Source organism: Pseudophryne corroboree, chromosome 3, assembly GCF_028390025.1.
Source record: "Pseudophryne corroboree isolate aPseCor3 chromosome 3, aPseCor3.hap2, whole genome shotgun sequence".
Classification (NCBI taxonomy): Eukaryota; Metazoa; Chordata; class Amphibia; order Anura; family Myobatrachidae; genus Pseudophryne; species Pseudophryne corroboree.
The window spans coordinates 162,235,124-162,260,826 of NC_086446.1; the positions used below are offsets into that span (position 1 = coordinate 162,235,124).

The 25,703-nt window shown below is 46.0% G+C and overlaps 1 protein-coding gene and 1 long non-coding RNA gene across 3 annotated transcripts in view; one reads left to right on the top strand and one right to left on the bottom strand.

Annotated features, from left to right (window-relative positions):
* LOC135054997 (coagulation factor VIII-like) overlaps positions 1–25,703 on the bottom strand; it is a 638,500-nt gene that overhangs the window by 376,016 nt on the left and 236,781 nt on the right. For both annotated transcript variants that reach the window (XM_063958535.1, XM_063958534.1), the window contains exon 12: positions 12,021–12,171. In XM_063958535.1, coding sequence (XP_063814605.1) covers positions 12,021–12,171 — 151 coding nt within the window. The remainder of the gene's footprint in view (positions 1–12,020; positions 12,172–25,703) is intronic.
* Positions 1–25,703, top strand: part of LOC135054998 (uncharacterized) — a 221,347-nt gene that overhangs the window by 78,626 nt on the left and 117,018 nt on the right. The gene's annotated exons all lie outside the window — the stretch shown is intronic.

The following is a 25,703-nucleotide window of genomic DNA, read 5'->3' on the forward strand; positions in this document are numbered from 1 at the left end:
TAGAGAGACCCACTTCGGCGGCTTCTATTGATACCCAGACCCTTCTAGCCTCGGGGGTTGCACCATTGCACGCAGTGTGAGAGCTGTGTGGCTAAATAATATCTCCTGAAGTCTGGGATGCCTAGGCTGCCACTAAATGTTGGGCGCTGTAAGAGTTTCAATCGAACACGGGGACGTTTATTCGCCCATATGAATTGTGACGTATGAAATTGTAAGAATTTAAAAATAGATGGAGGAACAAATATCGGGAGGGTCTGAAACAGGTAAAGTATCCGAGGGAGCACGTTCATCTTCACCGAGTTTACCCTACCTATCCAGGAGATAAAGAGGCTAGACCAAGAAGACAAATCAGACTTAATTCGATCTAGAAGTCTAGGGAAATTAGCTTGGTAAAGTTGATGATGGCTATGTGTTAGAAAAATACCTAGGTATTTGATCTTTTGTTTGTGCCATTGAAATGGGAAGGAATTTTCTAATGAGAGCTTAGTCGGGCCGGGGATATAAAAATTCAATACTTCAGCCTTACTCATATTAAGTTTATAACCTGAATATTTAGAGTAGAGGTCTATCTCAGAGGGGAGCGGCTGTAACGACTGAGATGGCGATCCCAGAGATATAAGGACATCGTCAGCGTATAACGCAATTTTATGTTCAGAAGGGCCAACCCGCACTCCAGCTATATCTATATTAGCTCGGATCCTTGCTGCCAGCGGTTCCATAACCAGGGCAAATAGCAACGGGGAGAGCGGGCATCCCTGTCTGGTGCCGTTGGTGATGTTGAACGCTGAAGAGGTGAGGCGGTTAACGGAAACCGTGGCAGTAGGGGATCTGTAAAGCGCCGAAATGCCTTCTAGGAATTTGCCAGAAAAGCCCATCCTCCGGAGTACTGAGAAAGCAAAGGGCCAGGAGATTCTGTCAAAAGCCTTCTCAGCATCTAATGCTAGCAACAACGAGGGTAGCTTCTGTTTATGGATAGAGTGAATCAAATCTATGGCTCGCCTGGTATTATCGGAGGCCTGGCGGCCAGAAATAAAGCCCACTTGATCTGGGTGTATCAGTTGCGTAAGCAGGGGAGCTAAGCGGTTGGCTAAAATTTTAGCGTAAATCTTAAGATCTACGTTCAGCAAAGAAATCGGACGATAGTTGGAACATCGTGTCGGATCCCTTTCTGGCTTTGGAATTACAATAATGTCAGCTTGTACTGTCGCTGGCGCAAATGATGCTCCCTCTAGAACACTATTAAAGAGCGAGGTAAGGTATGGGGCCAGTTCCATATGGAATGTTTTATAATACTGGGCAGTAAAGCCATCTGGACCAGGGGCAGCTGACGACCGCATAGATTTGATAGCAGCAACCGTCTCTTCCAGCGATATATCCGCATTGAGAAGAGAAATCTGTTGCTCCGTCAAACCCGGCAGGGGGGTACCCAACAAGTATGAACGCGCTCCCTCAGAACCATCGGAGGGAAGAGGGGGGGCAGGAAGATTATATAAGGAGCTATAATAGGCCCGAAATTCCTCCACCATCAATTTAGGATCATAAGTGAGTGCGTATAATGTAGAAGAGTGTAGTTTTTCTATCAGCCCCATATCTCGCTTACTTCTTAACTTATTAGCTAAGAAACTATCAATTTTATCAGCTTTATCGTAAAATTTCTGACGGAGCTTCTGTAGTATAGTTGCCGCTCTCCGCGATAAAAGGGTGTTTAACTGACCTCTGAGGTTATTTATCTGGGAAAGTAGGGAGTCGCACGGGGCAATTTTATGTTGGGCTAAAAGCGCAGAAATGTTAGATTCCAATGAGGAAACTTCCTGTGCTGCTTTTTTACGTATGGCTGAGGCTTTAGACATAAAGTGGCCGCGGATAGTGGCTTTATGTGCTTCCCAAACTAGGCTAGGAGAGATTTCTGGAGAGGCGTTTTCCTCAAAGAAAAATTTCAGGTTCAATTTGGTGTCTGAAAGGGTGGAGGGATGCGAAAGAAGAGTATCGTCAAGACACCATTTACGGGATTTATTAGGGGTTCCATAAAAGTCTACTAGGATATACACCCCTGCATGATCCGTCCATGAACAGGGAGTGATGCCTGAATCAGATATCAACGTCGAGAGTGAGTGAGATACATGTATCATATCTATTCGAGAGTAATGCTGATGAGGTGCAGAGAAGTGAGTATAGTCTCTGGCATTGGAGTGTTTAAGTCGCCAGGTGTCTCGTAAATCAAGCTGCGTGAGGGAGGATGTCAATGTGAGGGCAGCTTACCTCAAAGCTGAGCGTGTGTACCGGCGAAATGGGTCTCTTGGAGGAAAAGTATATCGGCCTTCTCTCTCCGACAGGCGGACAACATCACTGTACGTTTCTTGGGAGAATTAAGCCCGTTAACATTTATAGAGAACAATTTAAGCGCCATGTGATACCAAAGAACAGAAGAGGAGCAGTGGAAACCCAACCCGGGGAAGAAGGAAAAGGAAAGAAAAAAGACTGCAAAAACCAAGCATCAGAGACAGAGAAGAGAAGAAAGAGATAGAGAACCCATACGGGAGAAAACCCTGAGTTATAGGGTCCCAATCAGGGACCGCTACACAAATATAAAACAACATATTTTGAAGTAGCAAATAAAGGGAGCACGGGGGTAGTGGGAATAGCAAGCTAATGCAGGAGAAGCGGGTCCCTCTGGACCGCAATAGTTGAGTCGGCTGGAGCCGAAGATACAATAATGTAACCCAAAATATGAAAAACAATAAACAAAAACGTACTGTGTCATAACAAAAAAAAATATATATATTTTTAAAAAAAATAAAAAAATACATATATATATATATATATATAAAAAAGGGGGGGAGAGGGAAGGGAAACAAGGGGAGACAAGACAAACGGGATAAGCCTAGCAGAATTGCACCAGGCTAGTCGTAACATATAGTAAACGTTAAAGCTTGGTGAGCAACTTCAGGGCCCACAACAGGCGCTTTAAAAGATGGAAAACAATATCAAGAGTCTCCTGTCTGGAGACGCATTCCTAAAGTGTTGAGAACTGGTCAGGTGTAGCCAAAAAGAATCCGCCAAAATCAAGGAGGGTCATTGGTGTCGTTGCGATGACGAGTTACTCGTGTCCATTCAGGCGAAGGGGCCTGGGAGCGTCGTGGCCCAGAGGAAGAGGCAGACCCACCATCGGATGACGGTACAGGGAGGAGACCAAGCTTAGCCAACAGATCTTGACCTTGATTTAAGGTTTTGACGGAGTGAGTAGAATTGTTCGCTGTAACTTGTAACATGAAGGGGAACCCCATCTATATCGTATTTGTTGTTGGCGTAGTATACGAGTAACAGGCTGGAGATCCCGTCTCTTTTGAATAGTGGAGGGGGCCAGATCCTGAAAAACTTGCAGTTGCATATCCCGAAAGTCGATCACTGGAGTGTCTCGTAGTGACAGCAGAATACGTTCCTTTAAACGAAAATAGTGTAGACGAACTATGACATCCCTGGGCGCTGTGTCGGGGCCGGCTTCGCTCGGAGCGCTCTGTGGGCTCTATCACATAGACAATCAGCATCTGAAAGGTCAGGTAAGACGTGTTAAAAGAAGTCTTTCAGGAAAGACGGTAGGGCAGAGCTAAGGATTGATTCCGCCACATTGCGGATGCGCAAATTGTTGCGACGGGAGCGATTCTCTTGGTCCTCTTGGCGTTCTTTGAGGTCCTCAAGCTCGTCATGAAGTCTGGAGAGCTCCGAATCAAGACGCTGCTGAGAGCGACAAAGGTCGTCTGTCTTCGATTCAAGAGCATCTGTACGATTACCGAGGGCTGTGAGGTCAGATTTGAACTCGGCGATAGCTGTGGAGAGTTTTTGCTTAAAAGTGGACTGCACCCCTTCGAGTAAACTGGTCATAACTGCTTGGATCTGTGGGTCTATACTCGTCTCCGATGAGCAGGGAGAGGAAGGAGAATCCGTGAGCAATGCAGGAGTTGGGGGGCCCTTAGATTTTTGTCCAAAAAAATTTGTGGGGGGCTGCGTGTTTTTCTTGTTTCTTTGCGCCATTATGGGAAAAAAGAAAGAAAAGGGGAGGTGGGATATCACAAATGTAAAAAGACACAGACGGTGTTCGTCGGCTGTACGTTAAGTAGAAGAGGGAAAGGTATAAAGAAAACTATCACGGTCCAGATAGAACAAATTGTGTTGCTAGGCCATCATCTCAGACATTGCAGAGGGGGAGACGAGGGCCAGTGTCCCTATCGCTATTCTCCTAGGTCAGTTTACAAAGACTGAGCGGCCCTGGCAGCAATGGAGATCAGCGGGACACCAGAGTCGGGGAGAGCAAGGAGTAGGCAGCGTCGGAGGGAGGGACGAGGGCAGGTGGTCCCACAGTCGTACCCGTTCGTCCATATGTGAGTGTCCCCAGGGGCCGTCCAATGCAGTGGGACACCGGAGCTTGTCTCCCGTCGGGTCTGCTGGCAGGCAGTGTGCTGCACCGTAAGCCTGCGGATATATACGGCTCCAGAGGGTTTAGTCTCTCCCAGGGCGGCTAGCAGACGTGCAGTGTTGTAAGCTGGGGGCCGCACTGTGGCTCCAGGGAGAGCAGGGGCTGTGTAGCACCTAAAGAGCAGCTATTCAGCATGTATATGGAGGTGGATCTTGTTAGCCACCCCCAATATGGCCGCCGTCACTGAGCTCCTGTATGTATGTTTATGACAGATAAGCCAGCCCAGGGGTTCCCTCGGCTGATGCAAGCCACCAGCCAGACAAATACCTTCAGCGGGAGAGACCCGGTCAGTGTAAGCCGCTCGGGCGCTCACAACCTCCGCGCGGCTCTCTCTTCCCCTTCCAAGATGGCCGCCAGCACCGGACGTCCACAGGCACCTCGCGGCTCCGGCCTGCGCTCGGTTCCCGGCTCCAGGGGCCCGCGCGCTCCTTCTCCAGCACTTGGTAGGGGTCCACGGGGGTAGGGGGGGGGGGGGAGAGTATATTCAGCCAGGGCCGCTGCGATCCGCACGACTCCCGCAGGTCTGAGTCGCCCGGCCGGGAGGGACGAAAAATCTAGGTCCCGGCACAGAAGGAAGGCCGCAACCCGCAGGAACAGGAAAAACCTGCTCCACGGCTCCGCAGCACTTCCACTCGAATTGCCCTGTTTCAAGGACAATATAACAGGGCTTCGGGAGCTAAATAAACACAGATGGCTGGGTTAGACCGGGGTAGATATGAGGCTTTTACTGGGAGCTCTCCAGGGACACCTCTGCTCAGTCAGGCTGCAAGCCACGCCCCCACTGAGAACATCTTACAAAAACTTAGGGAAATCATTGCAAAATTGCTTACCCCACTTGGACTCTTCTCAGGATTTATGATATCTGACAATGGCAACAATATTGTAAAAGCATTACATCTGGGCAAATACCAACTTGTCCCATGTTTTGCCCACACAATCAATTTGATAGTGTTGAATTTTTTTACAAAATGACAGGGGCGTGCAGGGGATGCTATCGGTGGCCCGCAAAATTTGTGGACATTTTCGCCATTCGGCACATTCGTGTCAAAGATTGGAGCACCAGAAAAAACTCTTGAATTTGCCTTGCAATCAGCTGAAGCAACAAATTCAACCTTTTATATGCTTCAGCAGATGGAGTAGCAGCAAAAGGCCATTCAAGCCTATACATCCACCTATGACATAGGGAAAGGAGCAGGAATGCAACTGAGTCGAGCGCAGTGGAGACTAATTTCTGTATTGTGCAAGGTTCTCAAACCTTTTGGAGTTGCAAAGTAACATAGTTTCTGAGGTTGCAAAAAGACAATTTGTCCATCCAGTTCAACCTATATGTGGTTTACTACGCTGTATTATTTTTTTGGACTAAATTTGTCTGTTGACAATGTCGGTCGTTATGTTTAGTCCTTATTCCTCTTTTTTAATAAATATAGTGCATGACTACGCACCATAACTCTGTACATCCTTATCCATTAGGAATTTATCTAGCCCATTCTTAAAAGTGTAGACCGAGTCTGCCATTACCACTCTCTCAGGCAGGGAATTCCAAACATAACCTTTACGCCTCTGCATGTGAAAGCTCCTCTCCTCCAACCTAAGCGGGTGTCCACGTGTCCTCTGTGTTGATCTTACCAAAAACAGATCTCCCGCAAGCTCTGTGTATTGTCCCCTTATATATTTGTAAATGTTGATCATGTCCCCTGCTCTTTTACAGTGTAAACATGCCTAGCCTAGCAATCTTTTCCTCATATTCCAGCATTTCCATCCGCTTAATTAATTTGGTCACCCACCTCTGAACCTTTTCTAGTTCCAGGATATCCTTTATGTAGTATGGTGCCCAAAATTGTGCACAGTATTCAAGATGTGGCCTCACTAGGGATTTATATAGTGGGAGTGTAACACTCTCATCCCTCGCATCAATTCCCTGCTTTATACATGCTAATACCTTGTTAGTCTTCTTTGCTTCAGTCCTACTTTGGGTACTGCTGTTTAGTTTATTATCTATGTGAACACCTGAGTCTTTTTCCAGTACAGAATCCCCTAATTTTACCCCATTTAGTATGTACAGTAGGTGTTATTTTTGTTCTTGCTACCAAAATGCATTACCTTACACTTGTCTGTATTGAAGCTCATTCTCCATTTTGCTGCCCATGCTTCCAGTTTAACTAAGTCGTTCTGGAGAGATTCAGCATCTCCCTCCATATTTATAGCCTTACACAATTTGGTATCGTCTGCAAAAATAGACAACATGCTCTCTATATCTACTGCTAGATCATAAATGAAAATGTTGAACAATAGTGGTCCAAGTACAGACTCCTGTGGCAGACCACTTAGTACTTCAGTCCAATTTGAAAAAGTTCCATTTACAAAAATGCGCTGCTTCATATTGTCTAACCCAATTCTGCTCCTATTTCTACCCAAGTGCATATTGTGCTCCTGAGCCCTAGTTCATGTAACTTATAAATAAGTCTCATGTGCAGTACTGTGTCGAAAGCTTTAGCAAAGTCTAAAAAAATTACATCCACCTTGTTACCCTGATCAAGGTTCACACTGACTGTTTCATAAAAGCCTAATAAGTTTGTTTGACATGATCTATCCTTCACAAATCCATGTTGGTTCCTATTAATAACCTTATTGTCATCAAGGAATTTCTGTATACTATCCCTTAGAGTACATTCCAGTATTTTCCCCACTATAGATGTAAAACTAACTGGTCTATAATTACCCGGTTCAGCTTTACTTCCCTTTTTGAATATTGGCACTACTTCTGCTATACACCAGTATTTCAGAACAATGCCTGATGTAAGTGAGTCATTGAAGATCAATAATAGTGGTCTTGCTAGTTTAGAGTGAAGCTCCATGAGAACCCTTGGGTGAATTCCATCGGGACCAGGTGACTTATGAATCTTAATTTTTTTTTGTAATCGGTCACAGACTACCTCCTCACTTAAATAGGCAATTAGAAGTGGGACATTGGTCTTATTGAGATTGTGTGTTAATCCTTGCATCTGGTCCTCTCTTGTGAAGACCAATGAGAAAACTCATTTAATTTGTCCGCTATGTCATAATAATTTTTATTAAGACTCCCAGCTTGTCCTTTAAAGGGCCTATACTCTCTTTTTTTTATTTTTTGCTGTATATATATTTAAAAAAATGTTTGGGGTTTGATTTACTTTTCTTAGCTATTAGCTTTTCATTTTCTACTTTAGCTGCTTTTATTTCATTTTGCATATTTTGTTGCAATCCTTATAGTGCTGGAATGACTCTGCATTCTCGTCTGATTTGTATTTTTTGAATGCTCGCCTTTTTTTTGCCCATTAGTTCCTTCATCTTTTTGTTAAGCCACATTGGTTTGTAATTTTTAATCCTTTGTTTGCTGCCTATGGGGATACATTTGCGAGTATTATTAGCAAGTAGTGATTTTAATACCTCCCATTTCTCCGTAGTATTTTTTTACCTTGAAACAAAATTTCCCATTCAATGTCCCTTAAAGCTACCCTCATCATGTCAAAGTTGAAGTTTAGAGTTCTAGTTGAGCCAATATAGGACTGCTTATGAAAACTGACCACAAACATTGTTGTCGCTGTTTTCCATGGGCTCCCCTACTATAATATTTGATATCAGTTCCCCATTGTTAGTTAATACCAGGTCTAAGATTGCATTGTACCTAGTTGGTTCCTTGATTAGTTGAAGTAAACAGTTATCATTTAGTGTGTTTAAAAACATATTACCCCTAGCAGTATCACATGAGTCGTTTGTCTAATTTATCTCTGGATAGTTAAAATCTCCCATCACTATTATGTCTTATACTCCTGCTGCTTTTTCAATTTGCTTCAGTAACATTTCCTCATCAGACACATTAATACCAGGCGGCTTGTAGCATACCCCTCATACTATCTTTTTTGTTCCCTTACTCCCAGATGCAATTTCTACCGATAATGACTCAACAGTATTTAAAGTACCCTTGTGAATATCTTCCCGTATATCAGGTTTTAAAAATGGCTTTACATAAAGACATACCCCTCCACCCTGTTTATTTAATCTGTCTCTCCTGAACAGCGTATAACCCTCTAGATTGACTGTCCAATCATGAGATTGTTCCCACCAAGTTTCAGTAATGCCTATAATATCATACTGTTTGCTTGCTGCAAGGACCTCTAGTTCCCCCTTTTTATCTGCAAGGCTTCTAGCTTTTACATACATACATTTAAGATAAGTATTTCCCCTAGTGCTAGGAACATCCTTTTCTATATGCAGTAATGTTGACCCCTAATCCAGTGGTTTCCAAACTTTTTTGAATCACGGCACCCTAGAATATCAGAATTTTTTTCATGGCAGCCCTAGGCCAAAAATTTCTTATTGAGAAATTTAGAAAGAAATATTACATTAAGTAGGTTGCATTAATATGTCATCCTAAGGGTCAGTTGTGTGGGGAGGGACAAGATTTGCTTCTGTTTGGCCACATATTTTATGACTGGCAGCCACCAGCACTGGTTTTGCCTATTATATGACCATGAATAATTTGAATTGGTCCTGGACCACCAACCCAGGGCACCCTTGTAAGTGTCCCGAGGCACCCCAGGGAGCCACGGCACACAGTTTGGGAACCTCAGCCCTAATCGTTGTTTTTTAGTGTTTTGCCAATACCTTTGGTAATACCCTTGTTAGAACCAATGTTAGTATCCATGCCCTTTGCTAGCTGCTCTTTCCCTCCCCCTTCTCCACCCCCAATTCATTTACTACCTCCATCCCCACTATTCTCACTCCATGACCCATAGTTCCTAGCTAAACCCTCCCCCAGGCACCTAGTTTAAAAACTCCTCCAACCTTCTAACCATACTAGCCTACCTGACCCTCTCCATGAGGGAGAAAATTCTCTGTTCCTGGACTTTCCTGGTAATGTATGATTGCCATCACCTGTGGTGAAACACCTTTCTTATCAATTAACTAGCTCACCACAGGTGATGGCAATCATACATTACCAGGAAAGTCCAGGAACAGAGCATTTTCTCCCTCATGAAGAGGGTCAGGTAGGCAAGTACGCTTCTAACCATCCTTCCCCCCAGCACCGCTGCCTCCTCCTCATTCAGATGCAATCCATCGCGACAAAAAAAGATGGCGCCTGACTGAGAAGTCCACCCAGTGTTCCAGGATAACAAACCTCTCTTTACATAAACACTGGTGTTGTAAAGAGAGGTTTGTTATCCTGGAACACTGGGTGGACTTCTCAGTCAGGCGCCATCTTTTTTTGTCGCGATGGATTGCATCTGAATGAGGAGGAGGCAGCGGTGCCAATGTGCACCAAGACCGCCTGGTCATTCCCAGCCAGACCCAAGCACCCGGGAGACAACAGACTGTATGGCGATCACGGTCCCGGTAGCAGATTGCCCTATCTGTCTTCCTGATAATAGAAACCCCTACCACCACAATCTGACTAGGTACCTCACTTTCTTTTGTTCCATCAGTGCCGGAGGGACCGCTCCTCCGGATGCTAGAGGGAACAGACTCTTCCAGCTCAGCTCCGTCATTTCTTCACTACCATCTAACAAAACTTTGTCCAATCGGGTGAATTTGTTGGTGTTTGGTAGTTCAGAGATGCCGTGCCTACCCCTCTTTTTCTTCCTTCTAACGGTGACCCAGCTGGCTACCTGTTCATCCTCATCTACCGGTGTGTGTCCCTGCAACTCCTCCACCATTCTAACTAAGCTTTGTGAATATCCCTCAGTCGAGTAACGGTTTTCTCTAGATCAGTTACCAGGGCTTCCAGGGCAACTGTTCGCACACACCTTGCGCAGATGTATTCACACTGGGACGGTTGCTCCAGGTGCGCATACATCTTGCACGACATGCACGGAGTGAGATTCTGAATCACGGAACCACCCATTTTGTTTGTAAAGCCTAACTCCCTTTTACTATGTAATACAATACGGTACTAAAGCCTAGCTGTGAAGAGAAACAATAAATAATAGAATAGTAATTGAAAATACAATCAAAAGAATGAATGAAAAGAATGTAAGACAGTGGAGAGAGACAATATTCACAACAGAACAGTAATTGAAAATACAATCAGTACAATCAGGGGAATGTGTAACGGTGTATAACAATGGAACAGAGTGTCTGGTTCTCCTGCAGCAGCACGCACTCACTGGTCACAGCTCCCAGCTCTTTTTCTCCCGCTCATTCCTTCATCTCTCTCTTCTGTGGGTCAGCCTTAGCACAAGTTCCCACACGCTGCTTCAAGCTCCCAGCACCTCTGGCTCCCTGGTCATGGCCTGTGTCCTCTCAGCTGCTGTTTGGTCATGGCCCCCCGGCTCCTGAATCTGGTTCCAGTCATCAGTCTCCCCGGTTACCTCATTTGCCACATGTAAAGATAGTTCAGACACTGCCAGCTTGAGTCAGGTCATTCCCCTCATCAGGCTTTTGCAAAAGCAGATGGGGAAAGTGGAGGAGGATCTGAAACAGAGCGATTGCACTGCTAAGTATAGTGGACTTGCAGATCAAGCCCTTCATGCACTTTCCCAGGATTTAAGGGTCGTCAATCTCAAAATCAGAGCACTATATGTTGGCGACCGTACTTGATCCTAGGTTTAAGTCATACGTTGTGTCTTTCTTTCCAACGGGGACAAATCTGCAGAGATGCAAAGAGCTAACATCTCCTCCTTCATTTTCTTCGGCAACTACAGGTGCAAGGAAAAAATTAAACTTTCCAATGAGACCCACTAGCAGTGATGAACATCAGTCAGGAAGGACTTGACCTCTGATCCGGACTGAAGGAGCTGCCTACAATCACTGACATGTCTACTGTTACTGCATATGATGCTGTCACCATTGAAAGAATGGATGATGATTATTTTAGTGACAGCATCCAAATAGGCATGCCAGACAGTCCGTTTGAATACTGGCAGGAAAAAAAGGCAACTTGGAGGCCCTTGCACAAACTGGCTTAGTTGTACTTAGTTGCCCACCCTCCAGTGTGTACTCAGAAAGAGGTTTTAGCTCAGCCAGGAACCTTGTCAGCAATCAGTGTAGGGAGTTACTTCCCCATAAAGTGGAAAGGATGATGTTCATCAAAATGAATTACAAATTCCACGAGGAAGACTTTTACAAGCAATTACCTCCAAAAAGTACAAAGGGACCTGGTATGGTGGATGTTCCTCTGCAGATCGTTCGGCCGCATACATGCTACAATTATCTAGAGGATCCGTCGATATTGGGCAGATCTGCAAGATTATCATAGTATGTCTGGCCAGCATTAGTTGTAGTTAATTGATGCACTGTTAGTATCTATTAATGACTCTTAAAAAATTCATAGTGAGTACACATCAGTAGACAGTTCAGATATTTGGGTGTTCACCAACCCTTATAAGGAATAATACAGGTGAGATTCAATTTAACCACATTCATCTACACCATAGTTTTTCACATACCATATAAAGCACAGTGTTATTACAACAAATGGTTAATTCATATTAGTGACAAATATAAATTAGAAAGGTAAATGATTATATTTATAACATGGGTTATTGCATCTTCTCTACTGTATATTATCACATACTGTGCATCAGACTCTGTCTTTCAGACTTCACACTTATGATTCGGTTTTCTGATGAGGATTTATGATCGCTCTGGAAGTTTTGCTCGTAGTACCAACTGAGAGTCTCATCAAATTCAGAGAAGAAAAGGAAATGTTCCTTATCTGTGACTATCTGTCAAAGAATGTTTAAATATTACTTATCAACTGAAAAGGAAATGTAATATTATCCTATATTTGGCTTTCTATAAAAATATTAGTCTAAAATGTAAATATGTGATATTAATATAAATATATTAAAAACATTGATATACAAACTTATGCATGAGTTATTTAACAAGAGGATGCATGCCCTAATCCCCATCAATGGGAATCCTGAAAAGCTGTAGAGGCCCTGCAGATCTTCCTCCTAGTCATGACCGTATCCGGTCTTTAGGTCGACAGCACTTAGGTCAACACTCATTAGGTCGACCACTATTGGTCGACATGCATTTGGTTGACATGGTCACTAGGTCAACATGGCAAAGGTCGACACATGAAAAGGTCGACATGTGTTTTTCAAATTTTATTTAATTTTTTCATACTTCGCGATCCACGTGGACTACGATTGGGAATAGTAACCTGTGCCGAGCGCAGCGGTAGTAGAGTGAGGTACCTTGCCTGAAGCGCGAGCCATGAGAGGGGACATGGGGGGTCATTCTGACCCGTTCGCTCGCTGCGTTTTCACGCAGCAGAGCGAACGGGTCCCTGCTGTGCATGCGTCGGCGCCTTTGTGCGCCTGCACAAGCGGGACAGCCGATGGCCGTAGCAGGACAGCGATCACCTCTACTTGATTGACAGGCAGAGGCGATCGATGGGCGGGAGGGGATGAAATGGCGGTGTTTGGCCGCCATTTCGTAGGCACGGTCCGGCCATTGCAGGCAGGCCGCAGTGGCTGCGTGATGTCATACGCAGCCCCTGCGGACAAGGTAGCGAGGAGTAGCTCCCGCCCAGCACGCTAAAGCTGCGCTGGCCGGGAGTTACTCCTGAAGTGCAAAGTCATCCCCGCTGTGTGCTCCCACGGAGTTCCCGGACATTTATGAAGAAAACGACACCAAAAAAATATAAAAAAACGAATGTTGACTTTTTTCCATGTCAACCTTGTCCATGTCAACCTACTTACTGTCGACCCTATGATCCACACCCGTCATGACTCACTGCAAATGCGTAAGCTGCCTAACTCCACACCGGTAGCATTACGTTTCGGGAGAGGAAGAGAAAGCCTCTGAGTAAGGGGTATATTTACTTAAGTGCGGGTTTATAGAAGTGGAGATGTTGCCCATAGCAACCAATCAGATTCTAGCTATCCTTTTAAAGATGATAGATAAATGATAAGTAGAATTGATTGGTTGCTATGGGCAACATCTCCACTTTTATAAACCCGCACTATGAGTGTGGTTTTCACTGAGGCTCCAAAAGAAGCCCAAGCGTGGTACATTGCAAACAAAAAACATTCCATAATGCCGCAATATGCAATATTACGTTGCGTCAGGACAGTGTGAAAATTAGCAAATAGTTTAATTTTACATACTTCTTGGAAAATGTTAGTTACTGTAGGATTATTAGCGTGAATGCTCTGTTCCTGGACTTTTTTGCCAGTGGTGGGGCTGCAGCGCAGTCCAAAATTCAAATAGGGGAGCAACACTAACTGATACCCCAAACACTGCCAAACATCAACTGCCAGGACCATAGCCAGATTAAGGAGGGGATGCAGGACATACTGTACCCCGGGCCCCTCTCTGTGAGGGGCCCCCCTGGCCAGAGCATCATTAGCTTTTCCTCTTATGCAGCAGCAGAACCAGACAGCCAGAATGCGAGAACAGTATGCAGTGCAGGCAGAGACACAGGAGTATCAGATTACATGAACTATCGATGGAGCGTCCCAACCAGAGGAGAGATAGGAGGGTGGAGAGAGCTGTGACATAGGGTAGGATCCCTGTGTCACAGCTCTCTCCACACCTGGGTGGGAGCTCTGTGTAACTTGTTATCTAATGAGGGTCTAGAGAGAGAGACACACACACACACACAGAGTCCTCTTGAGTCCTGTCCCAGTGTGTAAATAGTACAGAGGCTGCTGCTATTTTTGCATATGACAAGATAAATAATAGATTTTCTTTTTCTATATGTACTTTAAGGTTGTTTAAGTTGTCTTTGTTCCACTACAAGAACATTTTATAAAATAGTTGTCTTTCAATTAGGTGGTGCTGTAAACAGTACCCAGGCATTATTAAACTATTAGTTTAAATCTTATATACACATTTGGGATAAATTTAATATACACAATCCATACATCTCAAAATGCTCTGTCTACCTGGACTTCCTACTTAAGTTATGATTGCAATCACCTGTGTTGAAACATCTTTCTATTAAGAGGGAAATCCATGTAAAGAGCATGTTGCCCCTCCTGGAATGGGTCATGTTGGGAGGTATTCACAGTCTTATAAACAGCCCCTCCCCCCTTCCACCGGTGCCCTCCTATCTAAAGTGCCCCGGGCACCCCCAAGGCTTAATCCGGCACTGGCCAGGACTCAATTGCAGTTGGTGTGGCTCCCCTATTTTAATTTCGGACTGCGCTGCAGTCTCACATCTGTAACTGCCACTGGCAAAGAAGCCCAGGAACAGAGCATTTTCTACCTAATGGAAAGGGTCATGTTGGAGGGTGTGACCTAGTACCAAAAATACACACCAGTGTCACAATATACCAGGTAGAAGGAGTCATTCTTAGCAAGGTGAGGAGCACTATAAGTGCACCTACCTGTAATTTTGCAGTGAATTTCAAAAACAACATAAGTTATAGAGGATACTTGCCTACTTTTGAAAATTAGTTTCAGGGAGATTATAGATGGCATGTTTAGCTCCGTCTATAGGTGTATTTATTGACACTCAGGGGCTGGGCAGCCATCAGGGGGGACTGGAGTCTCAGGCTTTTATAGAGAGGGGGACCACCCCTGGCTCCTTCTGCCAATACCTAGAGAGCTGTACAGTCTGCACAACAACAATGGGCTGATGCGCATGGAGAACTTAAACAAGTCTTTCCTGGGGTGGAGGCAGTGTAGCAGAATCTTTCTTTTTTTTCGTGGTGGGGGTGCCCTGTCTATTTTATCAGTCTTGGGCCCCACAATTTCTGATGGCAGTCCTGCTCAGGGGTGTGTCCTGCAGTGGAAGATGAAAACTATAGTACTAAGAGCAGCATACTGTCGGAGCAGATTTCTGTATGGGTTGCATAGTACCAGAGATGGTGGACTGTTACAGGATATTCAGTCTCCATTTTAGATATTTGAATAGATTGTGCAAAATATATTTTATATTATACATACGCACATTGTTGAACAAGCTAATTAACATCTCAACACAGAGCTCATTCTCAGAAACATGGTCCTCACCTCACCAGGAAGATGTCTGCTCCACAAAACATGACTAGGTATCAATATCTCCCCCTTCTACTGTACAGTATATAGAAACACACTATTGGGATTAATGGCATAGTATAGTGTTTGTGGCAGTTTTAGGTAGCTGTAATGGTGATCGGTGGTTATAGCTGGTTATGTGATATTGTAACATGTTTGTTGTAGATCTGGGAATCTGTAATGATAGCTGGGACATAGACAAATGTGTAGTATAGTGTCCAGTATGGCACTATGGGGTCTATTCATGAAGCAGTGAAAAGTGTGGAGAGTGAGCCAGTGGAGAAGTTGCCCATGGCAATCAATCAGCATTGAAGTAACATTTATAATTTGCATACTATAAAATTATACAGAGCAGTTGATTGGTTGCCATGGGCAACTTCTTCACAGGCTTACTTCTCAACTCTTTTGACTGCTTCATGAATAGACCCCCTAGGGGTTCATTTACTATGCCTTGCATGGAGATAAAGTGGACGGAGATAAAGTACCAGCCAATCCGCTCCTAACAGTCATTTCTCTTACGTCCTAGAGGATACTGGGGTCCACATTAGTACCATGGGGTAAAGACGGGTCCACTAGGAGCCTTGGGCACTTTAAGAAATCAATAGTGTGCATTGGCTCCTCCCTCTATGCCCCGCCTACCATACTCAGTTAAGAAAATGTGCCTGGAGGAGCCGGTCATGCTTGGGAAGTTCCTGAAGAGTTTTCTGCATTTATTTTCTGTTTTATTATTTTTAGGCAGCTCACCAGCGCCATTATCCCTGTGCAGCTTTACACAGGCAGCCTGTCAGGGAAGCGCAGCTCCTCCAGATGGACTCCAAAGCACCTCAGCGGTACCAGGGGGTCATAGCAAAGGGGGGAAGCAATAATTTGGTGTACTAAGCCCTGTTAAGGGTACTTAGTTTGCGACCCAGCTAAGTTTAATCTTTAGCTATAGGGGCGCTGTGTGTCTGGCTCCACTGTACTCTGCGTCTCCCTAGAAGGGCTCTGTGCTTTAACCTTTTCCTTAGTGTGTGTGTGTGTGTGTGTGTGTGTGTGTGTGTGTGTGTGTGTGTGTGTGTGTGTGTGTGTTTCTTTCACATTTATCATGTCAAAGGAGTGTGTATCATGCTGCCCAGCAGAGTGTTTCTCTCAATCAGGGGGATCACTACAGTGTACTCAGGATAGTACACATTCTCAGGCTAGTGCATCTGAACCTGTATGGTTAGATTCATTAAAAGGGATGATTTCAAATATTTCAAATAAATTGTCCCAAAATGAAAAGGAGACGCAATATTTAAGGCAGTCTGTAGATGACCTCATGAATAGGGATTCAGTGGTCATCCCGGCATCTCAGACCCCTGCTATTTGTCCACAGAAACTTACTCTGGCCCACATCATGCAAGCTGATACCGACGATGATGTATCAGACCCAGAGGAGAAGAAGGTGGACTTGGTAGGGGGAAGTGCAGCTTTAGCACAGGGAATACAGGCCCTGATTGAAGCTATAAGAGATGTATTACACATTCCTGACAAGGTGTCAGAGGACGAGGAGGAATCCTTTTTTAATGTGAAAAATAAATCCTCTGCTACTTTTCCTGCTTCTAAGGAATTAAATTCTCTTTTTGAAGCAATTTGGGTTAATCCTGACAGGAAGTTTCAGATTCCAAAACGGTTACTCACATCCTTCCCGTTCCCTCAGGATGATAGGAAAAACTGGAAAAACCCACCGATAGTGAAAGCTTCGGTTTCCAGGCTGTCTCGTAAAATAGTTTTACCTGTTCCTGGAGCTGTTTAGTTGAAGGATGCTGCAGATCGCAAGATTGAGACCACTCTCAAATATCTGTACACAGCTGCAGGGGTGGCCCAAAGACCCACTATAGCTTGTGCATGGATCACTAAGGCCATTGCAAAATGGTCAGGTAATCTAATTGACGGGTCAGATTTCTTATCCAGGGGGGAGATTATTTTACTCCTACAGCATATACAGGATTCTGCTAACTTTCTGGTGGAGGCCATAAAGGAGATTGGTTTGCTCAACGCACGCACCACTGCCATGGCAGTGTCAGCATGCAGGGGCTTGTGGCTACGCCAGTGGACTGCGGATGCGGATTCCAGGAAAGTTGTGGAAAGCCTACCTTTCACAGGTGAAGCCCTTTTTGGAGATGAACTGGATACGTGGATATCCAAGGCTACGGCGGGTAAATCTACATACTTTCCTTCCGCAGCACCCCCGGTTAGGAAATCCTATTCTGCACCAACGTTGCAGTCCTTTCGGACGGCAAAGTTTAAAGGTAAGGCCAAGGGTTCTTCTACTGCCTTCAAAGGTAAACCCAGAAAAACTGCAAATACAGTCTCACAGGATCAGACCTCCGGTTCTGCTTCCACAAAGCCTTCAGCATGATGGTGGGAGCCCGGTTGCGATATTTCAGTCACGTATGGACCACCTCATGCCTGGATCCATGGGTAAAAGATTTTATCGTCCGGGGCTACAGACTGGAGTTTCAAGAACTCCCACCTCACAGATTCTTCAAATCTGCCTTACCAGCTTCCCCGGAAGCAAGTATGACCTTGCAAGCAGCAATTCAAAAACTGATACAGACTCAGGTCATTCTTCCAGTTCCTCTTCAACTACAAAACAAGGGTTTCTATTCCAACCTGTTTGTGGTACCGAAACCGAACGGTTCAGTGAGGCCCATTTTAAACCTAAAGTCACTGAACCCGTATTTACGGGTGTTTAAGTTCAAGATGGGGTCGCTGAGAGGGGTGATCTCAGGTCTGGAGGGGAGAGAATTCCTCGTGTCTCTGGATATCAAGGATGCATACCTTCATATTCCGATTTGGCCGTCTTATCAGGCTTATCTAAGGTTTGCGTTGCAGGACTGTCATTACCAGTTCAAGGCCCTGCCCTTTGGGCTTTCCACGGCCCCGAGGGTATTTAACAAAGTGATGGCGGAGATGATGTTTCTCCTCTGCAAACAAGGAGTGAACATAATATCGTACCTGGATGATCGTCTGATAAAAGCACTATCCAAGGAGAGGTTGTTGCACAGCATTACCCTCTCCACACGACTTCTCCAGGATCACGGGTGGATTCTGAACCTGCCAAAATCTCACCTGGAACCAACACAGAGGCTTCTGTTCCTGGGGATGATACTGGACACGGAGGTACAGAAAGTATTCCTTCCCCTGGAAAAGGCATTGGTAATTCAGTCAATGGTGCGGGATGTCCTCAGGCCGACTCGGATATCGGTGCATCTGTGCATTCGTCTCCTGGGGAAGATGGTAGCCTCTTACGAGGCATTGCAGTACACGCAAGGCCCTTCCAGCTGGATCTCCTGGACAAATGGTCCGGATCGCATCTCCACATGCACAAGAGGATACGTCTGTCGCCAAAGCCAGGATGTCTCTTCTGTGGTGGCTACAGACTTCTCCCCTGACCAAGGGAAAAAGGTTTGGGATTCAAAATTGGATTCTGCTGACCACGGATGCAAGCCTCAGAGGTTGGGGAGCAGTCACCCAAGGAGAACACTTCCAAGGAAAATGGTCAAGTCAGGAAACTATTCTTCTGATCAACGTTCTGGAACTAAGGCCCATATACAACACCCTTCTGCAGGCAGCACATCTTTTTCAAGATCAAGTCATCCAAGTTCAGTCGGACAATGTGATGGTGGTGACTTGCATAAACCGTCAAGGCAGAACAAAGAGCAGAGCAGCAATGTCAGAGGTGACAAGGATTCTCTTCTGGGCAGAGACATGATGTGGCGCTGTCCGCGATATTCATTCTGGGAGTGGACAACTGGGAAGCAGACTTCCTCAGCAGACACGACCTCCACCCAGGAGAGTGGGGCCTTCACCCGGAGATGTTCGGGTGCTTGGCTCGTCGGTGGGGGACTCCACAGATTTACATAATGGCCTCTCGTCTCAACAAGAAGCTCCAGCAGTATTGCTCCAGGTCAAGAGACCCAAAGGCAGTGGCGGTGGATGCTCTGGTGACTCCGTGGGTCTATCAGATGGTGTATGTCTTTCCACCACTTCCATTGATCCCAATAATTTTCAAAAGAATAAAAAGGGAAAGGGTTCAAGCAATTCTCATTGCTCCGGATTGGCCAAGAAAGGCTTGATACGCAGATCTACTGGAAATGTTTCTGGAGGACCCGTGGCCTCTACCTCTTTGGGAGGATCTTCTACAACAGGAACCGTTCATCTATCAAGACTTACCGTGGCTACGTTTGACGGCATGGAGGTTGAGCGTCAGATTCTAGCCCGGAAAGGTATTCTGGACAGGGTAATTCCTACCTTGATCCAAGCCAGGAAAGGGGTAACGTCAAAACATTACCACCGAATTTGGAGAAAATACGTCTCTTGGTGTGAAAACAGGAAATTTCCTGCGGTAGAATTTCAACTGGGTCATTTTCTGATTTTTTCTGCAGTCTGGTGCAGATGTGGGCCTATGTTTAGGATCCATAAAAGTCTAGATTTCGGCCTTGTCCTTTTTCTTCCAGAAAAAGTTGGCTTCGCTTCCTGAGGTTCAGTCCTTCTTGAAAGGTGTCCTACACATGCAACCGCCCTTTGTGCCTCCCACGGCACCTTGGGATCTTAACGTGGTGTTGAACTTTCTGCAGTCATATTGGTTTGAGCCTTTACAGGAGGTGGATGTAAAGTTTCTTACACTATTGGCCTTGGCTTCAGCATGGCATGTTTCAGAATTGGGAGCCTTGTCTCTCAAGAGCCCCTATTTGATTTTTCATGACGATAGAGCTGAACTCAGAACTCGTCAGCAATTTCTTCCAAAGGTGGTGTCTGCGTTTCATATCAACCAGCCAATTGTGATTCCGGTGCTTGCTGACACCTCTTCTACTTCAAAGTCCCTGGATGTTGTGAGGGCTTTGAGAATCTAACGGACGGCTCGTCACAGAAAATCGGACTCACTGTTTGTGCTTTATTATCCCAAGAAAATTGGGTGTCCTGCTTCTAAGCAGTCTATTGCTCGCTGGATCACGCTGACTATCCAGCATGCTTACTCTACGGCAGGCTTGCCGGTACCTAAATCTGTTCATGACCACTCTACTCGGTCAGTGGGTTCTTCCTGCATGGCTGCCCGGGGTGTCTCGGCTTTACAACTCTGCCGAGCAGCTACTTGGTCTGGTTCGAACATGTTTGCTAAGTTCTACAAGTTTGATACCTTGGCCTCTGAGGACCTTCAGTTTGGTCAATCAGTTCTGCAAGAACCTCAGCACTCTCCCACCCAGTTTGGGAGCTTTGGTACATCCCTATGGTACTAATGTGGACCCCAGTATCCTCTAGGACGTAAGAGAAAATAGAATTTTAATTACTTACCGGTAAATCCTTTTCTCATAGTCCGTAGAGGATACTGGGCGTCCGACCAGTGCTCTGTGGGGGTCATTTCGACCCGATTTCACGCTGGGTCAGAACTGCGCATGCACAGCGGCCGCATTGCACAGACAACGCGTACGAAGAAAGCCGTCACAACGGTGAACGCAAGAAGATTGACAGGACGAAGGTGTTCCGGGGCGTCAACTTACCGTTTTCTGGGAGTGGTTAGGCGAACGCAGGCGTGTCCAGGCGTTTGGAGGGCGGATGTCTGACGTCAATTCTGGTACCTGCATCGCTGGAATCATCGCACTAAGTAAGTATGTCTAGGACTAGTCTTTGTTTACACAAAACGTTTTTAGCATAGCAGGGTTGCACAAGCGATTGCAGCCTAGCTATGCTAAAATACACTCCCCCATAGGCAGCGTCTAGTTGATCGCACGAACAGCAAAAAGTTGCTATGTGCAGTCAACTTGGAATGACCCCCCCCCCCCGTGTTTTCTGCAGTGTTACTTGGTTAAGTTTTGTTGTGGGATCAGCCGTTGCTGTTCCTGTTCATGTTGGGTTAACATGGTTTTCTTCTTGTTTGTGTGTGCTGGTTCAAATCTCATCACTATCCTTTCCGAATCCTTCTCTCAAGATATGTCCGTTTCCTCGGGCACAGTTTCTAGACTGAGTCTGGTAGGTGGGGCAGAGAGGGAGGAGCCAGTGCACACTATTGATTTCTTAAAGTTCCCAAGGCTCCTAGTGGACCCGTATATACCCCATGGTACTAATGTGGACCCCAGTATTCTCTACGGACTACGAGAAAAGGATTTACCGGTAGGTAATTAAAATCCTATTTTTTTTCATACCCAGGGCGGGATGTATTAAACGGAAAATGCGGTAAATGGGAGTTTACTACATTTTCGGAATGTTCTAAGCCCCAGCCTCCAGGTCAGCGCCGCGGAGGGGATCGACAACTTTTGCTGGCAATACCCCATAGAAGCCTATGGGCTTCTCTCCCAGCATGGCCCGCACCCACATCAGTCACTTTGCGCATGTGCAGACTGACTCCCGGGGATGAAACCCGGAAGTCCGGCAGCCGCTGGGGATCGTGGAGGACAGCTCTTATCGGACGAGCTGTCCTTCGCAATGCTAATCACATATGTAAGTACATATGCGATTAGCATCATAGCGTTGGGCGGTGATGTCTATTAGTACATCCCACCCCCAGCCTGTGACATGACAGTTAGGAACTGATTGGATGGTACTTCATCTTCATCCACGTTATCTCCATCCAGGGCTTAGTAAATATACCTCTTAGTAAATGCATAAACATTGAAATCCAATTGTCATCAATCCCTCTTCCTCCCGCTGACTCTCAACCCTGAATTTCAGGATGGGTTATTCTACTCATGGACCTCTAGAGGTGTTCCCTATATAGGTGAATTGGTCATTAGCAGGGACATTCAGTGAGGTAAATGACTGAGGAGGCACTGGCTAGTGCCAGAGCCAGATTTACATACAATATACTGTATGAGCCAAAGGGTTCATGTGGGACTAATACAAAGGTGCAGCAGTATATACTAGAGATGTGCACCGGACACTATTCGGGTTTTGTGTTTTCGTTTTGGACCTGGATCTCCTTTCATGTTTTGTATCTGGATTGGTTTTGCCAAAAACACCCTTTAGGGTTTTGGTTTTGGATCTGTATTTATTTTTGGGAAAAAAACAAAAACAGCTAAAATCACAGAATTTGGGGGTGTTTTTGTTCCTCTAGTATTATTAATCTCAATAACATTCATTTCCACTCATTTCCAGTCAATTTTGACCACCTCACTGCTAACAATATTGCGGGGTCATTCAGACCTGATTGCACTCTAGCTTTTTTTGCAGCACTGCGATCAGGTCAGAACTGCGCATGCACCGCAATGCACAGGCGCATCACACAGTTACAAAGCGGATCGTTGCTGTGCAATGGGTTTTACGAAGAATCCATTCGCACAGCTGATCGCAAGGTGATTGACAGGAAGAAGGCATTTGTGGGTGGCAATTGACCGTTATCAGGGAGTGGTTGGGGAAATGCAAGTGTTTGCAGGGCGGGTGTCTGACGTCAATTCCGCCCCCGGACAGGCTGAAGCAATCGCAGTGGCTGAGTAAGTTCTGGGCAAGTTTTTTGTACCGCATGGCTGCACATGTTATTGCACACTTGCACAGCTAAAATACACTCCCCTGTAGGCAGCGACTATCTGATCGCAGGACTGCAAAAAACTGCTAGCGAGCGATCAGGTCTGAATGACCCCCACTGTTCACCAACATAAGCCAAAGCCTGGCTAGCTAAACTAAGCAACAGAGCAGCGGCACAAACACACAGCAGTTATTTCTGTTTAAAAATGTTTTAGAAATTAGTACTGTATTAGCAATAACCAATCAAACCAACTCACAAGTACTATCAATAGAAAGCAATTCAACACAGTTATTTCCTGAGAATCATGTGTAGAATATCATTCCTGTAAAGTAGTTACCATACAGCAAAGAAAAACCCCGAAACCATGTGTAATATAGCAACAGCAGACATTGATGCCCTCTACACAAGTGCACATGCCTATTCTCAGTGCCCAGTTTGTACCTCCCTCCTGGGGGCCCTGGGTCACTAATGACTGGCACTCTATGCCCATGTAAAGCCCTGATCAATCGGCCATTTTGGCGAGTAGCTTACCAAAATCTCCCAAATCACAAAAACCAGCATTCCATACCTACATAGTACAGTGCGGAATACTTTGGGACACACTGATTAATATTAACCTGGTTACAGTGCTGGTCGGATAGAGTGCGGGTCAGACACAGTACAAATTACAGTGCAGGTTGGATACAAAGTGGGTCGGACACAATGTAGGTCACAGTGTTTGTCAGATACAGTGCAGGTGGATACAGGGGAGGTCAGATACAGTGTAGGTAGAATTCATTTACAGTGTGGGTCGGATACAGTGTGGGTCAGATACAGTGCAGGTCGAAGTGCGGGTTGGATATAGTGCATGTTGGCTACAGTTCAAGGTCAGATACAGTGCAGGATATAGTTCGGGTTGGATACAGTGTAGGTCAGAGTGCGGGTTGGTACATTGTGGGTTGGATACAGTGTAGGCTACAGTGCAGGTTGGATACAGTGCGTGTCACATACAGTGAGGGTTGGCTACAGTGCAAGGTCAGATACAGTGTGCGTCGGATACAGTGCGAGATACAGTGCAGGTAAGATACAGTACGGGTCGCATACACTGTGAGTTGCATATACTGTGGGTCAGATACAGAGTAGGCCGGATAAAGTGCAGGTTACAGTGTGGGTCAAATACAGTGTGGGTTGGATACAGCGCAGGGCAAATACAATGTGGGTTGTATACGGTGCGGGTCAAATACAGTGCAGCTCGGATAGAGTGTAAGTCGGATACAGCGTGGTGTCGGCAGTGCAGGTCAAATACAATGTGGGTCGGATACAGTGTGGGTCAGATACAGCATGGGTTCCAGTGCAGGTTAGATACACCAATAGTGCACTTACTGTGACAGAGGGGCCTCAGTGCGGGGTTGTCAGCAGTGTCTTCAATATGGTGGTGCAAGCAGTGTCGACAGTGCAGGGGTGCCAGTGGTGTCCTTAGAGCCATATGGCCAGCAGTGCAAGGGTACCAATGGTGTCCTCAATGCGGTGGTGCTGGCAGTGTCAGCAGTGCAGGGGTGCCAGTGGTGCCCTTAGATCGGTAGTGTCGGTAGTACAGGGGTGTCAGTAGTGTCCTCAGTGCGGTTGTGCCAACACTGTCAATGGTGCAAGGGTGTCAGCTGTGTACTCAGTGTGGTGGTGCTTGCAGTGTCGGCTGTGCAGTGATGCCAGTGGTATCCACAGTGCAGTGGTGCCGGCAGTGCTAGGGTGCCAGCTGTGTCCTCAGTGCGGTGGTGACGGCAGTGTCGTCAGTGCAGGGGTGCCAGTGGTGTCCTCAGTATGGTAGTGTCAGCAGTGCAGGGGTGCCAGAGGTGTCCTCAGCGCAGGGGTGCCTGCAGTGTCGGCAGTGCGGGGTGCGGGCAGTGCTGGCAATGCGGGAGTGCTGGAGGTGTCCTCAGTGCAGGGGTGCCGGCAGTGTCAGCAATGCAGGAGTGCTGGAGGTGTCCTCAGTGCAGGAGTGCCGGAGGTGCCCTCAGTGCAGGGGTGCTGGCAGTGTCAGCAGTGCAGGAGTGCTGGCAGTATTCTCAGTGCAGGAGTGTCGGCAGTGCGGGAGTGCCGGAGGTGTCCTCAGTGCAGGGGTGCCAGCAGTGTCGGCAGTGCGGGAGGTGTCCTCAGTGCAGGAGTGCCGGCAGTGTCCCCAGTGCAGGGGTGTCGGCAGTGCTACAGAGGTGCTGGCAGTGCAGATGACGACGCTATTAGCGATGTGGGGGTATCCATCTTGGCCACTGTAGCCTATGGGGACACGCGACAGACGGCTCTCTCAGCAAATTAGCGGTCTTCCATAGGTTACTATGGAAACCGGCATCTGAGGCAAAATCTCAGGATCCCACAGCGGAATCCTAAGGTTTTGCCTCGATTGGGTATCCGGGGTGTGCAGGGAGATCCGATCTCTGAGAACTGAACCCGCTCATCCCAAGTATATACTTCTAGATTTGGTGAGTTTTAATTAGAGATGTGCAGAAAAGGTAGGCAAGGGAGGAACAGCCTCACCTTTTACTCCAAAGTTTTGAATACAAAAATGATTAGAATAATACAAAGAAGATATTCCTAAAACTGTATATTCTTTGCATTTTCCATATACTATATAGTCAAAACTTCCTCACCTCACTGCACGTCACTTGTCATTAGTAAGGCCTGTAGGGCTCTTTGAGTTCTAGAAATTGTAGACAAATATGCTCTCCCTCACTCCATACCAAGCACAGCACTATATGAGTTTAGTGGTGCATTCCTTGTCCCACTGGATCTTGTACTTGCTCAGCCGTT